Source organism: Arctopsyche grandis, chromosome 1 (assembly GCF_051622035.1).
Source record: "Arctopsyche grandis isolate Sample6627 chromosome 1, ASM5162203v2, whole genome shotgun sequence".
Classification (NCBI taxonomy): domain Eukaryota; kingdom Metazoa; phylum Arthropoda; class Insecta; order Trichoptera; family Hydropsychidae; genus Arctopsyche; species Arctopsyche grandis.
Window position 1 is genome coordinate 23,780,553 of NC_135355.1, and position 13,743 is coordinate 23,794,295.

Below are 13,743 nucleotides of genomic sequence, written 5' to 3' on the forward strand. Positions count from 1 at the left end.
AAGGGAATGACAACAACTAGATGCTTGTGATAATACTACCCTTTGTATTCAAGTATCATTTATTTTGTATAATACAGTACAATACAAAAATCAAGTGAATGATACAAATCTAAGTTGATTATCTATAACTACAATATTTGTGTGCATATTAAATGAATCTTCACCCATATTGCTCGAACAGAAGCACAAAGGTTTTATTTGCGTTTGTAGTTTCGCAGCTCTTCCCAATACAACTGTCTCATTTCTGTCTGTCTAGGACGACGAAACTTCGTAGCAGGTCCTCCAAAGAAATAGTAGAAAATTTCCACAACACTGATAATGCTACCACCCAATACCAAACCACATAATCCTCCAAGGCTACCTGGAATGCAATTTAAATGTCATCTACCACTTTGTATGATTAGTATTTAGCACAATGCCGCTAGACCGGTCAGTCGAGAGCTGCGCAATATTATGCAAATGCTTAAATTTCATAATTTGTTATATTAATATTGTATTATAAACATTGATACTTACTGAGTAAATCGTACCAATTAAACAAGAGACCGTGCACCAGGTGAACGACGCTATCTCTTGAGAAGAATACGTGCAAAACGAGGTGATCTACAAAAACTATACCTTTTCTGAAATCATCAATGGGTGTTTTTTTTTAATACCTAACTATTTAAAATAAGGTGTAAGAAAAAAATGGCATACTTAATTTTTGCTTTATCCATATCCGGCTGGCTATTGACCGAGGCTGGTTGCAGTGGAATCGTATATTGATGTGGACGATACATAGCTTCTTCGCATGATGGAAGACAAAAAAAGCATGGCGGCTGTAATCCTTTGCCGGCAACTTCTCCATTTTCCAGCAGTAAATCTTCGCCGGACCAAGCCTGAGCCCAATTGTCTAAAACATATTCGAATATCAATTCAATAATAATATTAAAATTAAATTATATTGCGTACGAGTACATATTATATATATCATAAAAGTACTGCACTACTGAAAAGCCAGCAATTTTCCAGTGAGCTATCACTAGAAAGAACAAAAATTTTCTTTAAGTCATCAAGTTTTCACTATATTATACATACATGTACGGCTGTATGCTGAAGAGAGGGGGGGGGGGGGGAGAAGGTAAAATTTCCTGGGGTCCGACTACTTTTAAGGGCCTGGTCCGAAATGGTAAGCGAAGTATATGAAGCCTGCACATTCCCGTCTGCCCAGCGGTGACGAATTCGTCATAAACAGTCAAGTACTTCATTTTTTTTTATTTTTAATCACTCTTTTTTTGTCGCTAAATTAAATTTTCCCCGGGGAATTTTCTCCCGGCACCTATGTATACATGTATGGTTTAATTATAATAGAGCAAAGATAAAATTGAATAAAATAACAGAATGTATTAGTTATGTAAGCAATTTTTGGTAAAAAAAATCATAAAAATCTGATCAAGGATTGATATTAGATACCAATCATTCAAAAAGTTGAAGTTTCTCACGAGCAACTGATAATGTTTAAAAGCAGAACCGATCTCTTCAAAAAAGTAGCCGAGACCAACTATAAAAAAATAATGAGGTAGGATTAGAATAAAACAACAAAGGAGATCTGTGAATAAAATCATACTTAAAAACAAAGCTACGAGGCAAAATTAGAATTTGTTTCTAAATAGGTTATATAATATTTAAAAAATCAGATAACGTGCATCCAAAATATATACCACGGGGAGTAGTCTATATTATCAAAAATATCACCCAAAGATAAAAAAAGCTTTGTAAAAAAAAGCCGTCCGTCAACATACACATGAACATACATACATATATATATATATATATATATATATATATATATATATATATATATATATATATATATATATTTTTACATATATACCAGGAAGGCCTTACAGGTAAGCCTTAATGCGCCTTCCTGGCCAATTACAAATTACAATTACAATTAGAATGCAGCATTTTTATTACAAGTCGTTGAATTACGAGACACTGAAAAACTCGCAAATTAACGAGACATCTATGAATTGTACATAAATTTTATTGTACATTAATCATACTTCAAATAGTGGTGACATAGTAGGTAGGAAGGATTTATAGCCAATTTTTAAACGGGAACCGTTTCAAAAATTAAATCAGAGAAAATTGGCAAACTCTGATAGGAAACGATCGACCTGCAGTCACAATATCCAAGTCTGACCAGCAGCACTACAGCTGAACTCCGAAAAATTCTTTACCAGTCGAGGTCGGCTCATGGGATCGAACCCGGCGCTTCTCGGTGTTAAGCAGAAGCTTAACGACCGAGCTATGCTGCTGGCTATGTATGTATGTATGTACATATATATGCACTAGCATATCCAGAAATGTCGCGGGTTGAGCGAGCTCGGTGCGGACGTGTGTTTGTGTGTTGTTCCCGATAAGTATGTAGAATTTTGTGTTAAATTGGAGCTAAAGAGGAGGTGCTGGGATGAGTATGTAGCTCTTCTGGCGCCTCGCAAGTTAGTACATATTCAGAATCATTACCTATGCTTGATTTCATATTTTTTAAATGGAATTTAAATTTATAATATTTTCATATTTACATAACTACCCACATAATTTCGATCACATTTCTTTTGATAATAATTTACTATTAACGTCGATTGATTTATTAATGATAGTATTGATAATATTTAACGTTGAATTATTTCATATTTAATATTGAGTGAATGGTTTGATATTTAATGTTGAATTATTTCATAATTGATTATTTAATGTTGAGTGTTGAATTATTTCATAATTGATTATTTAATATTGAGTGTTGAATTATTTAATATTTAGTTTTGATAATTTAATATTTGATATTGGATACTTGTACTCAACGTTAACGTTATTGTTTGGTACTAATTTCATAAATATTATGATTGTGAATAAACTGTCTATATATGTAAATATATCATAAATGGAAACACACGTCCGTCCGCACGGAGTAATTAATAAGCTCAGAGCAGAGCTCCATGCAACCGCTCAGGTCCCCAAGTTGCAAATAGGGGAACGACTCTTGCAGTCAACTGCCATGGCGACATGGTGGTCCTGGACAAGGAGCGCTGAGATAAGAGTGGTGATGAGTGAATCCGTGGTAAGTTTCACTCTATAAAATGTCACACAACACTATGACGGTCTCAGGTCAGCGGCGAGTAAGTGCCGCCGCTTAACAAAAGCACAACCCGGTTTTCAAAGGTACCGTATCATCTTTGACAGAGAAGGAAACTCTATAATAAATCCCTGGTAGTGGGCAGCAGCTCTGCCAGTATAAGATGTCAAAACATTTACTGCGCTGTAGAAGGAAGTGGGAATCCACTGCAGTATTCTCCCAAGATAACTATGATGTACAAAAATAAAAGTGTGAAGAAGTCTGACTCTCCGGCTGACACCCGGCGCCTTCGAGGTTCCAGGTCTCACGGTGTGAAATTGGCTACTGGCCACATGCATGTGACTCACCAGGCATCATGTGGAAAATATGCGACTGGAGAAACTTTACGGAACAAATCCAAAATAGGTACTTGGAACGTTAGAGGACTCCTGAATCCTGGGAAAACACTGGTTGTTGAGAAAGAGATGTACAGTCATGGGCTAGATATACTCGGAATCTCGGAAACGCACTGGAAGAACAACGGCCATTATAAAACTTCAAATGGAAATACGATATATTTTTCTGGTAACCAAGATTCGTCACATAGCGGTGTCGCGGTGATCTTAGCATCTAAATTAACCAGTGCACTAATTGGCTACAACCCCATAAGTGACAGACTTATACACTTAAAACTCAACACGCATCCGTATAAACTAAACATCCTTCAAATATATGCTCCTACTGCAGATGCCGAAGATATTAAAATAAATGCGTTCTATGCTTCACTACTCGATACATTGTCAAATATCTCAAACAAAGAAATGACCATCATTCTTGGTGATTTTAATGCCAAAGTCGGTAATAATAGCAACATTGATAACATAGTAGGTAAATATGGATTGGGTATTCAAAATGAGAGAGGAGAGAAACTTATAAGTTTCTGCATTGAAAATAAAATGTCCATTATGAATACTTGGTTTCAACATCATCCTAGGCGATTGTACACTTGGATATCTCCTGGGGATCGTCACCGCAACCAAATCGATTATGTATTAATAAATTCTAGATGGAAATCATCGATACATAACGTCAAAACATATCCAGGTGCAGATTGCGGATCGGACCATAACTTACTTGTTGCTAAATTTCGACTGAAATTGAAAATGATTAAAAGACATCAAAATAAAGCAATTAAACTCACCAATGATGATGTAATTAATTTTGGCAATGTAATCAGAGAAAAAGATGCAGAATTCCAAATAAATCCTAATGTAGATGTAGAAGAGTCTTGGAAAATTTTTAAAGATCTCATAATTCGGTATGCCAGAAAACATCAAACACCGCAAAATGAACATCGTAAGTCTTTTATCTCTGATTCAACTTGGGTTAAGATAAAAGAACGTAAAAGACTTAAACAAACTGGCATAACATCGACAGAATATCTTGAAAGGTATGCAATATTACATAAAGATATTCAAAGGAGTTGTAGGCGGGATAAAGCTAAATATATAAATGACATATGTGAGGAGATAGAAAAACACGCATTAAAGAATCAGGCAAGGGATATTTTTCACAAAGTAAAAATCGTCACTCAAAAATTTTCACCCAAAACTTGGACAATAGATGATCAATTTGGAAACACGCTTACAGATATTGATGTGATACTCAACCGATGGAAAGAATACTGTTCGGAATTGTACAGTGGTAGTTCGTCGACCTCAATTGTTTCCCTAATTGATGATGTCAGGGAGCCTGACATATTGACATCTGAAGTTGTAAATGCCATAAAGAAACTGAAATGTAAAAAGTCTCCTGGCAGCGATGGTATACAAGCTGAACTTCTGAAAGAGCTTGGTGAAACTGCGATAAAGGCGCTATGTAATATGTGCAACAAGATCTGGGTAAACGGAGTATGGCCGAAAGATTGGGTCAATTCAATATTCATTCCCTTACACAAGAAAGGATCTACAAAAAAATGCGAGAATTACAGGACCTTAGCCTTAATATCGCACTCTAGTAAAGTATTGCTGTATATAATTAAAGATCGTTTGAGCAGTTACCTTGGATGGCAAATACCGAACGAACAAGCAGGGTTTGTAAAAGGCAAAGGGACGAGGGAACAAATACTGAATATACGTCAACTCATTGAAAAATGTCGGGAGTTTCAAACTCCAGCCGTTCTTTGTTTTATAGACTATAAAAAAGCTTTTGACTTTGTGAACTGGGACTATCTGTGGAAAGTTCTACTGGACATGGGAGTCCCCATGCATCTTGTAAAGATAATACATAACTTGTATAATGATAACAATGCAGTAGTTCGAATCAATTCGCTAAACTCGACAAATTTTCGAGTACAACGTGGAGTAAGGCAAGGGTGTATATTATCTCCAGACCTATTTAATATATATGGAGAGTATATAATGCGTAGAGCACTGGATGGTTGGAAGGGTGGAGTGTCCATTGGTGGTAAAAAACTATCCAATCTTCGGTATGCGGATGACACAACGCTCATAGCTAATAATCATGAAGAAATGGCCGAACTGATCCGTCGTGTTGAGACAGAGAGTAATGTGCTTGGCCTCCAGATAAACCGCCCCAAAACAAAAATTATGATAATTGACCGTCACCAACAGCTGCAAAACAACAACTCAGCTTTAAACGGTATAGATGTGGTTGATAATTTTGTCTATCTGGGGTCACTCATATGTAACAACGGCGGCAGCGAATTGGAAATATGGCGCCGGATTACATTAGCAAAATCGGCAATGTCACAACTAACGAAGATTTGGAAGAATAGAGCCATTACAACTGCTGTCAAAATCCGTCTCGTGAAGAGTCTCGTTTTTTCTGTCTGCCTTTATGGTGTCGAGACGTGGACCATGAAGGCGGCGGATAGACGGAGAATCGATGCCTTCGAGATGTGGTCCTGGAGACGGCTACTGCGCGTGCCTTGGACCGACAAACGCACGAATGTGTCTATTCTTGAAGAATTGAAAATCAAGGATAGATTGTCAACAATATGCCTGAAACGTATATTGCAGTTCTTCGGCCACATTGCACGAAGAGGTGAGGAGAGCCTGGAGCGGTTGGTTGTGGTTGGTAGCGTCGAAGGCAGAAGAGCCAGAGGCAGATCCCCCGCACGCTGGACTGACCAAGTATCTGCAGCGACGGGCGCTTCCACGGTAGCAAGTCTTCGCCTGGCCGAATTTAGAACTGAATGGAGGCAGCTGGTTGACCGCACATCATAGTCACGATCCTCAGTGATGAGGGAACCGACAGCAATATATATATCCAGAAATGTAATGTAAGGCTCTGTAGATATGTATGTATATATGCACTAGCATATCCTTTCAAGCTTAGTTATGTACGTGACCTTTGAATTATCACGTACCTGAAAACGCCACAATAAAAAAATCATGCAATTATGTAAAATTAAAATAGAAAGACCTAATACAGAAATCAAAATATATTGTGAATAATGAATTTAAATGTAAAATTAAGTATTTATACATTTGAAATTAAAATCGTTCAAGGAGGGGGGGGGGGGGCATAGTACCCATAGCACCCCCATTTGATTCGCCTATGTATGTATGTATATACTTATTAAAGATCGAACAGAAAATTTCTTAAAACAATATGGACACTAACCCTCCCATCTTTTCAAACACATGATGGCAGTGAGATCGCATACATCGTCGATAAATTGAAACGGTGCGAAGAAAGGTAGACAGCCACAGGTGGTGTGCATATTCCTCAGACGACAGCTGAGCATGCAATCGCTGAAAGAATCGACGAATTTTTTCTTGTCCGATTCGAAAAGACATCCTCGGGTCGATGGTGCCAAACTTTCAACGGCACTTGTGCTAGTTATTGAAACGGCGTCCAATGAAAGGTATACTTCTGTCCTAGGGGCTGTGGGTATTTCATAGCAACCGCCACTGTATACATCGGGATAGTCACCAGAGTTGAAAATCAACACCTGAAAATTATAAATGTTTTATTCAGCATAGAAGGTTATCTAGAACAATGTTTCAACTACAATGCAAGTGCCGAACAATTGAAACATAAATCAAATGAAATATGTATGAAGATAAATTAATAGATAGCTTATTTAAATCTATGTATAAATAAAATTGAATGGAGGTGAAGGTATGTATTTTTTCAGCAGTATTCGGTCCGATTCTGAAACTATAAAAAGCTGGAAGATAGTTTTATTTTATTTATTTTTATTATATACATATGTATATACCAGGAAGGCCTAATAGGTAAACCCCAATACGCCTTCCTGGCCAATTACAAACAATGCAGCATTTTTATTACATAAGTCGATGAATTACGAGACACTGAAAACTTGAAATTAACGAGAAATATGTGAATTTTACTTGTACATAAATTTTATTGTACACTAGCTGAACCCGGCATGCGTTGCAATGCCAAAAATATAATGATTTTCCAGTATTTTCCTATACTTAATTTCAAATTTTGACATAAACTCTTAAGGTCCAGCTTCAGATATGTGTAATGTATGTATGGTAATATGTAATCTACCTCGACTCGGTATCCCAACTTTTTCATTTCAGATTTATATTTAATATATAATTCCTAATATACATTCTAAAAACAGGTTAGTTTCTATGACGATATATTTTCTTTTCGATTCAAATAAATTCGGTCCCGGCCCCGGGGGTACCGAAGGCTCTGGGGGTGAAGGCGGCGGAGGAGCAGGCGACGAGGCAGGGACGTCATTTCAGCTTTTTCTTAGGGGGTCCATTGGTCCATTGTGATATTATATTTGCGGGCTGTCGCTGAGTTGGCTGTCACCGAGTTAGCTGTCGCAGGGCCGAAATAACGCAGTGCCCACTCATCACGGTGCTGAATCATCGCGTCGTCGAGAAAAACCTATCGCCGAATCGGTCTCGTCGCCGAATTGACCGGGTCTCTTTCTAACAATTCGCTCCACAGGTCGAAACATTTCTAAGAATTTTACCCAAGGAATAACATTTTACAAAACAAAATATAACTTTTTTTCCAAAACTAATGGGTGGCAATTGCCCCCCCTATGCCCCCCCCCCTCCCAAATGACATCCCTGCGACGAGGGCTCAGGTGCGGAGGGCGCAGGCACCGGATTCTGGTGTACATATAATTTCGAAAGAGACTTAGTATATATGTATGTTTGTTTGTTCGTGACAGTCAATTTAATTAAAAAAAACAAATGAATATTCAAATAAATTTAAATAAAATAAATCTATTCAAATAAATTTATATAAAATAAGTCTATCCAAATAAATTTAATAAAAGGTTTACTATAAGATTAGTCATGTTTAAGCGGTTTATATTACAAATACCGAGTGAAGCTGGGTAAAACCACTAGTACTTATATAAAACACATATTCGAAAAAGTTTCACATACTGAAATACTTATTTTACGAGATAAACATTAGCTTTTAAAAATGTTTTGTAAGAATTAATTTTGAAACGTTTTTAAAATATTTTAAAGGTCTGTTAATAGTTTAAAATCTATGAATGATTAGTGATTACAACATGTCTCGTATATTAAAGATATTATATACATGTATTCAAAAAAAATTTTTATATACAATATACAAACTCCTGTTTAAGGAGACAAAAAGTTGAGAAAACGAGTCTCGAGATATGTAAGTTGGTACAATGGACCAAGCGCACCTTATAATAATATAATATATGAATATATGTACACTAAATCCAGCATTCGGCACACTCGTATACAGATAATCTTCAAGCATTGGATTCAACAATACAGATAGGCCACGATCTTGTCCAGACATTGCCATTAATTTTGGTCCTTTATCAACAGTCAAATTACTGAAATTATTGATTTACTCACCTTAATTTTATAAATTTTGTTGTGTTAAATATATATTATTATTATAAGTTAAATAATTTAAATACGTTAGAAATGCGTCGCCTATTCTTCCATAATTAAAAATACAACAGAAACCTTCCATAGTTTTGCGCATTGTGAAAATTTGCGAACATTCTCTTGTAACACCTCGCCATATACAACGAATCAATATTTCATCGCAACTGGGCGCCAGCTAAAATATAATTTATTTTTATTTTAATAAAGCAATTTATAAAAATTGCACGAACTGCCGTACATCTCTCATCAGTGTCTCCAGGTTATAAGGTTCGAGGATGCCGTGAAGCGTTTCCATTTCATCATCTTCAGGCATCTCCAAATCTAAAGCGAGACCCAAGAAACTCAGCAACTCAACTAATTTTTCTACGTCATACGGCAGGGACTTGTTGGCAATTCTGAAATGGAAACATGATTGAATATGTACACACATCATTGAATTGTTCATAGTAGGTAGTTTAGTTAGATTGCGAGCTTTTACAGCGACTCGGCTAGTTTTGTTGCTTTGGCACGACTTATTTTATTGTAGGGGCATATTGCTACAGCAGGATGAGGTACAGTAGAAAGAGACACGTCAGTTGGGGCACGTGTTGTAGCCACAGGGGCTAAAATGGCTCCATTTCCGGCTACCCACAGTAGCCAAAGTGCTACTCCAGTTGCTACAGCATGTACTATGCGCCACATCCATCTGAATACAAGTAAAAAAATATTTAGTTTGATATGTAACACCTAGTTTTTGTATGAATTTTTAATAGGAGTTTAATTTAGACATACCTTTCCCAATTTTCCATGGTGTCGTCGACGATATATTGATAACAGTTAATCGAAGAATTTTCGAAATATTCCTTACCGGTCTTTTTGAATCTACCCCAACACACGCCAACGAATGTCTTCAATTTTTCAAACGAATTTAAGGCAAACTTTTTAATTTTGAAATTATTTGGGAGCAATCCTCCATTCTCACCTCCCATAACAATATTTTTTCGTCTGTTCATCTTGGGTATATTATTAGATTTGAAATAAAATAAATCAAATTATTTTAAAAATTAAATTTATACGAAAACATTCCAATGTGTCGACGGAATTGAAATGAATCGTTATATTTGTGAACATTTCAGTAGTGTAGTGAAAATCAATATTTATGATTGTATTCAAAATTTATGAGAAAGCTTTACGAATTGTACCGGATATCCGGCACAAGCAACTTTTATGTGTATGTAGATGAGTTTTAATACTATAAAGTATATTTATACTCGGGATAAACATCTCATAAATAAAATGTTAAATTATCGGGTAGTGCAAACGATGTTCTTTAATATTCATACTGTCACGTTCCAGGGGTAGTTAATCGTTTAAAAAAGTTTATTAGGATGATGACGATTCAGCCAACATTCCAATCAATATTTATTTTTTTTATTTTGTATACATAAGTTATGAAAAATACTAAGGGTGCGGCTTACATAGCCGATTCAATGATTTTAATGTTTTTCCAATCACAAATATTTTATCTTATCGCAATTTTATAGTTTTGTTATTCCCATGTATGACCGTGTGAACATTCCAAATTAGATTGAAAACTCAGTATGGGTATAGTACGTAATAATACATATATGTAGTATATACATACATATGTATGTATGCACACATGTATATGAATTCAATTTTAATACCGATTGAAGTCGACATATAAAAATGGTAATAACACAGTATTTTATTGGTGATCAGACAACTGAACGCACTATTTTATTAGTATTACTATTTCAAACTTTTTGTGGGTTATGTTTAATCTAATATATAATTTGGAAAGAGACTTTGTATATATTTATGTATGTATGATTCGTTCGTTGGTTCGTAGATTTTTTTTTCGATTAATAGGCGCCGATTTGATTTTTTTCGATTCAAAGGATTTGAAGGCGCCCCGGGAGCGAGGGCGCTGAGGGCGAAGCCCTAGGGGGCTCAGCCGCGGGGGTGCAGGCGCCGGATTCTGGTATACATATAATTTCGAAAGAGACTATATATGTTTGTTTGTTCGTGACAGTCAATTTAATAAAAAAAAAGCAAATGAGTATTCAAATAAATTTATATAAAATAAAACTATTCAAATAAAATGAATAAAATGTTCAATATTAGATTAGTCATGTTTAAGTGGTTTATATTACAAATACCGAGCGAAGCCAGGTATTACAGCTAGTAGACTATAAGTTCACATGTCGAAGTGTGATCTTATGTGTTGAACAGTCATGTGTTCAGTTGTCATAGAACCATTTTTTATTATATTTTATTAAGTCAACGAAGATGAATCAAAAGATACCGTCATACGTACTTACGACAAGTGGATGTACTAATGTACGTAGGTACGATTTAATTGGACACTGTTCTGGCGCACGTTGTCCAAGTTGTGCAACAGAATTCGAGGACAATGGGTTGTTAAATTACTATAGTAGTTACATATGTACATATGTATGTGTATCAGAAGCTCAACACTCACGCTGCATTGCGTTGGCCAATGCAAGGCAATAGAAAATGGTGAATCTTCGACGAATGGAAGCGCAACCATAACAATCTTGACCCTGTTACGTGACTTGTGCGTAACAACATTTTGATCGGAGCACCTATATACATACGTATGTATGTATGTAGCATTCGAATGTATGGGGTCAAATTGAGTTTTATACATTTTAAGCTATTTATAAATAAATTTCTTAATCACGATTTTCAAATTTCAACATTGGGGATTAAAAATAATTTCCACTAATTTTATGTACATACATACATATATGTGTGTACAATACAGAAATTTTCAAATAAATCATCCTCTAAAAATTCGATTTGTGTTCATGACTATTGCAAATAAAATTTTGGTGACGTGACAACATAAGGTGATACCGGCTAGTCACTCCATTCTAAAACTTTATCAAGCAGAAACTAATCTACATACTTACATGTATTTGTATGTACAATGTCATTTACGACTAGTCAGTACGAATCGATAACTTAAATTTATACCCAATTACTATGTAAGTACATACATACATACATACATATCAGTGGTGTGTCGTAGAAATCTCTTCGTTTTTATCGCACAGCCTTGCTTACGTATGCGCGAGCAGGATACAAGGGGACTCAGTGACGTCATACAGAGTCCCGTCGGTACATAATATAAGCATTCTTATGAGCCTCCATGTTTTCGACTTACACGAGAATAACAATTTTAAAATACGAGTATACATAACGATAATCTAACTTTGATTAGAAGATGATGCTCCAAATTTCAATAGAAGATAAAATTGCCCAATCTCTCAATATTAATGTCTTGCGGACAAATTTAAAAGCCGATAAAAACCAAAAAGCCAAACAATAAAATAATAAACAGGTGAATTCATTTTACTTAAAGTTGAAAACTTTTGTAATTTTCAACTTTTTTAATTTTTATAATTTTACAAAATTTTGTTAGTTCCATGCTTAAATTTTATTTTTTTATGTATTTGAATATTTTTTTTAGCCTTACACATAAGCGCATTACATCCGCGAGCCGGCATTATGTATACAATTAAAAGAAGTAAATAAATATTATTTTTTGAAATTTTAAAATATCTTTGATGTCTTAATAATTACATTGTTTCACATGTGTACTAACATTTTGAAAGAAAGTTATTGTCAAATATACGTAATATGGAATTTTATGGGATATGGACATACTTTAGAGTTCGAACTGAAGTAAATAAATTTGTGTATGTACATACATAGTAAATACTTGCGTATAAACACTTGCAAAATATTCTATTGCAAAAAAAGTAAAACAAAACAGTCAAACTGTGCAGCTAATTTCCAATGAAAAAGTCAAACGTAAGCTCGATTAAAACCATGTCAAGTTTGAAAATTTCGCCTCATCGAACATAATTTTAGTTAAATAACCCAACAGATTCAAAATAGAATTTACCTTGACCCAAACCGATTACTTCTGTTTACCGTTTTCAAGGTATTGACTCATCCAATACTTTCGACGTCAAATTGCATTCTATTGATGAACCTTGGAATTTCATCTTATCGCGAATTTTAAGTTATTTTAATGTATTCGAATTGTTTTTTTATATAATTTATTTATATTAGTGGGATATTTGTTGATCTGGGGCATTGATCTATTGATCTTTCATGCCAATACCTAGTTTGCACGACGTGGACGTGTGATTCCATGGAAATGCAGCATGACATTATTTTGACCTATAATAAATTCTTATATCATATAATCAAATTTCAATTCACTACATAATAATAATGATAATTTACTTATTTAGACCACTATCTAAATTTACAGTTTTTTAATTAGAACCAGCAGTTTTTTTATACTACCTCTCAGTAGGTACTCTGTCTATGAAAGTTTTACGGTTTGTTTTTACAACTTTGGGATACATATATTACATACAGGGTCATTTATTCGAATCAATCAAATTCGTGATAGGAGGAGAAGTGAAAACAGCTTGACTTACTGCAAAGGCAATATGTAAGAATAATAATAGTAATAATCATTATCGAAAGTTATCGAAATTGATGAGTAGACGAGTGCTTTGTAAGATGACGACAATATATGTATGTACTTAACGCGTGATGATTGCATCAAAGTATGTACATATGTGCATATAATATGTATGTAATTTGTTTTTGGACTTTTGATCACGTAAAGTGTGTTGCAACTTTATTATTTAATTGTATTTGATCCGTTGATTTTCCTATTTTCTAATTTAAAAC

General features: G+C 34.9%; 2 protein-coding genes across 2 annotated transcripts; both read right to left on the bottom strand.

The window, feature by feature from the left end:
• Positions 1–22: 22 nt before the first annotated feature.
• On the bottom strand, positions 23–7,675 carry LOC143917282 (sodium channel protein Nach-like). Its single transcript, XM_077438769.1, has 5 exons — positions 7,649–7,675; positions 6,749–7,079; positions 697–892; positions 517–623; positions 23–361 (listed from the first exon to the last, which is right to left on the bottom strand). Exons 1-5 carry the CDS (start codon positions 7,673–7,675, stop codon positions 195–197), a joined length of 828 nt encoding a protein of 275 aa, XP_077294895.1. The 3' UTR covers positions 23–194.
• A 289-nt stretch (positions 7,676–7,964) lies between these two features.
• On the bottom strand, positions 7,965–9,992 carry LOC143917293 (sodium channel protein Nach-like). The gene is made up of 6 exons (XM_077438779.1): positions 9,772–9,992; positions 9,479–9,685; positions 9,239–9,395; positions 9,030–9,175; positions 8,839–8,942; positions 7,965–8,074 (listed from the first exon to the last, which is right to left on the bottom strand). The coding sequence occupies exons 1-6, from the start codon at positions 9,990–9,992 to the stop codon at positions 7,965–7,967; spliced, it is 945 nt and encodes a 314-aa protein (XP_077294905.1).
• Between the last annotated feature and the right edge of the window lie 3,751 nt (positions 9,993–13,743).

What these genes read in the sequence shown, in the direction of transcription:
- LOC143917282 (XM_077438769.1), bottom strand. Translation starts at nt 7,675, where the DNA reads ATGAAAAAGTTGGGATACCGAGTCGAG. An exon ending in ATGGATAAAGCAAAAATTAA is followed by an intron (nt 624 to 696) that starts GTATGCCATTTT and finishes TGATGATTTCAG; the next exon opens with AAAAGGTATAGTTTTTGTAG. An exon ending in TAATTGGTACGATTTACTCA is followed by an intron (nt 362 to 516) that starts GTAAGTATCAAT and finishes ATTGCATTCCAG; the next exon opens with GTAGCCTTGGAGGATTATGT.
- LOC143917293 (XM_077438779.1), bottom strand. Translation starts at nt 9,992, where the DNA reads ATGAACAGACGAAAAAATATTGTTATGGGAGGTGAGAATGGAGGATTG. An exon ending in ATAGGCGACGCATTTCTAAC is followed by an intron (nt 8,943 to 9,029) that starts GTATTTAAATTA and finishes CAATAATTTCAG; the next exon opens with TAATTTGACTGTTGATAAAG. An exon ending in TGAAGATTATCTGTATACGA is followed by an intron (nt 8,075 to 8,838) that starts GTGTGCCGAATG and finishes TAAAATTCTTAG; the next exon opens with AAATGTTTCGACCTGTGGAG.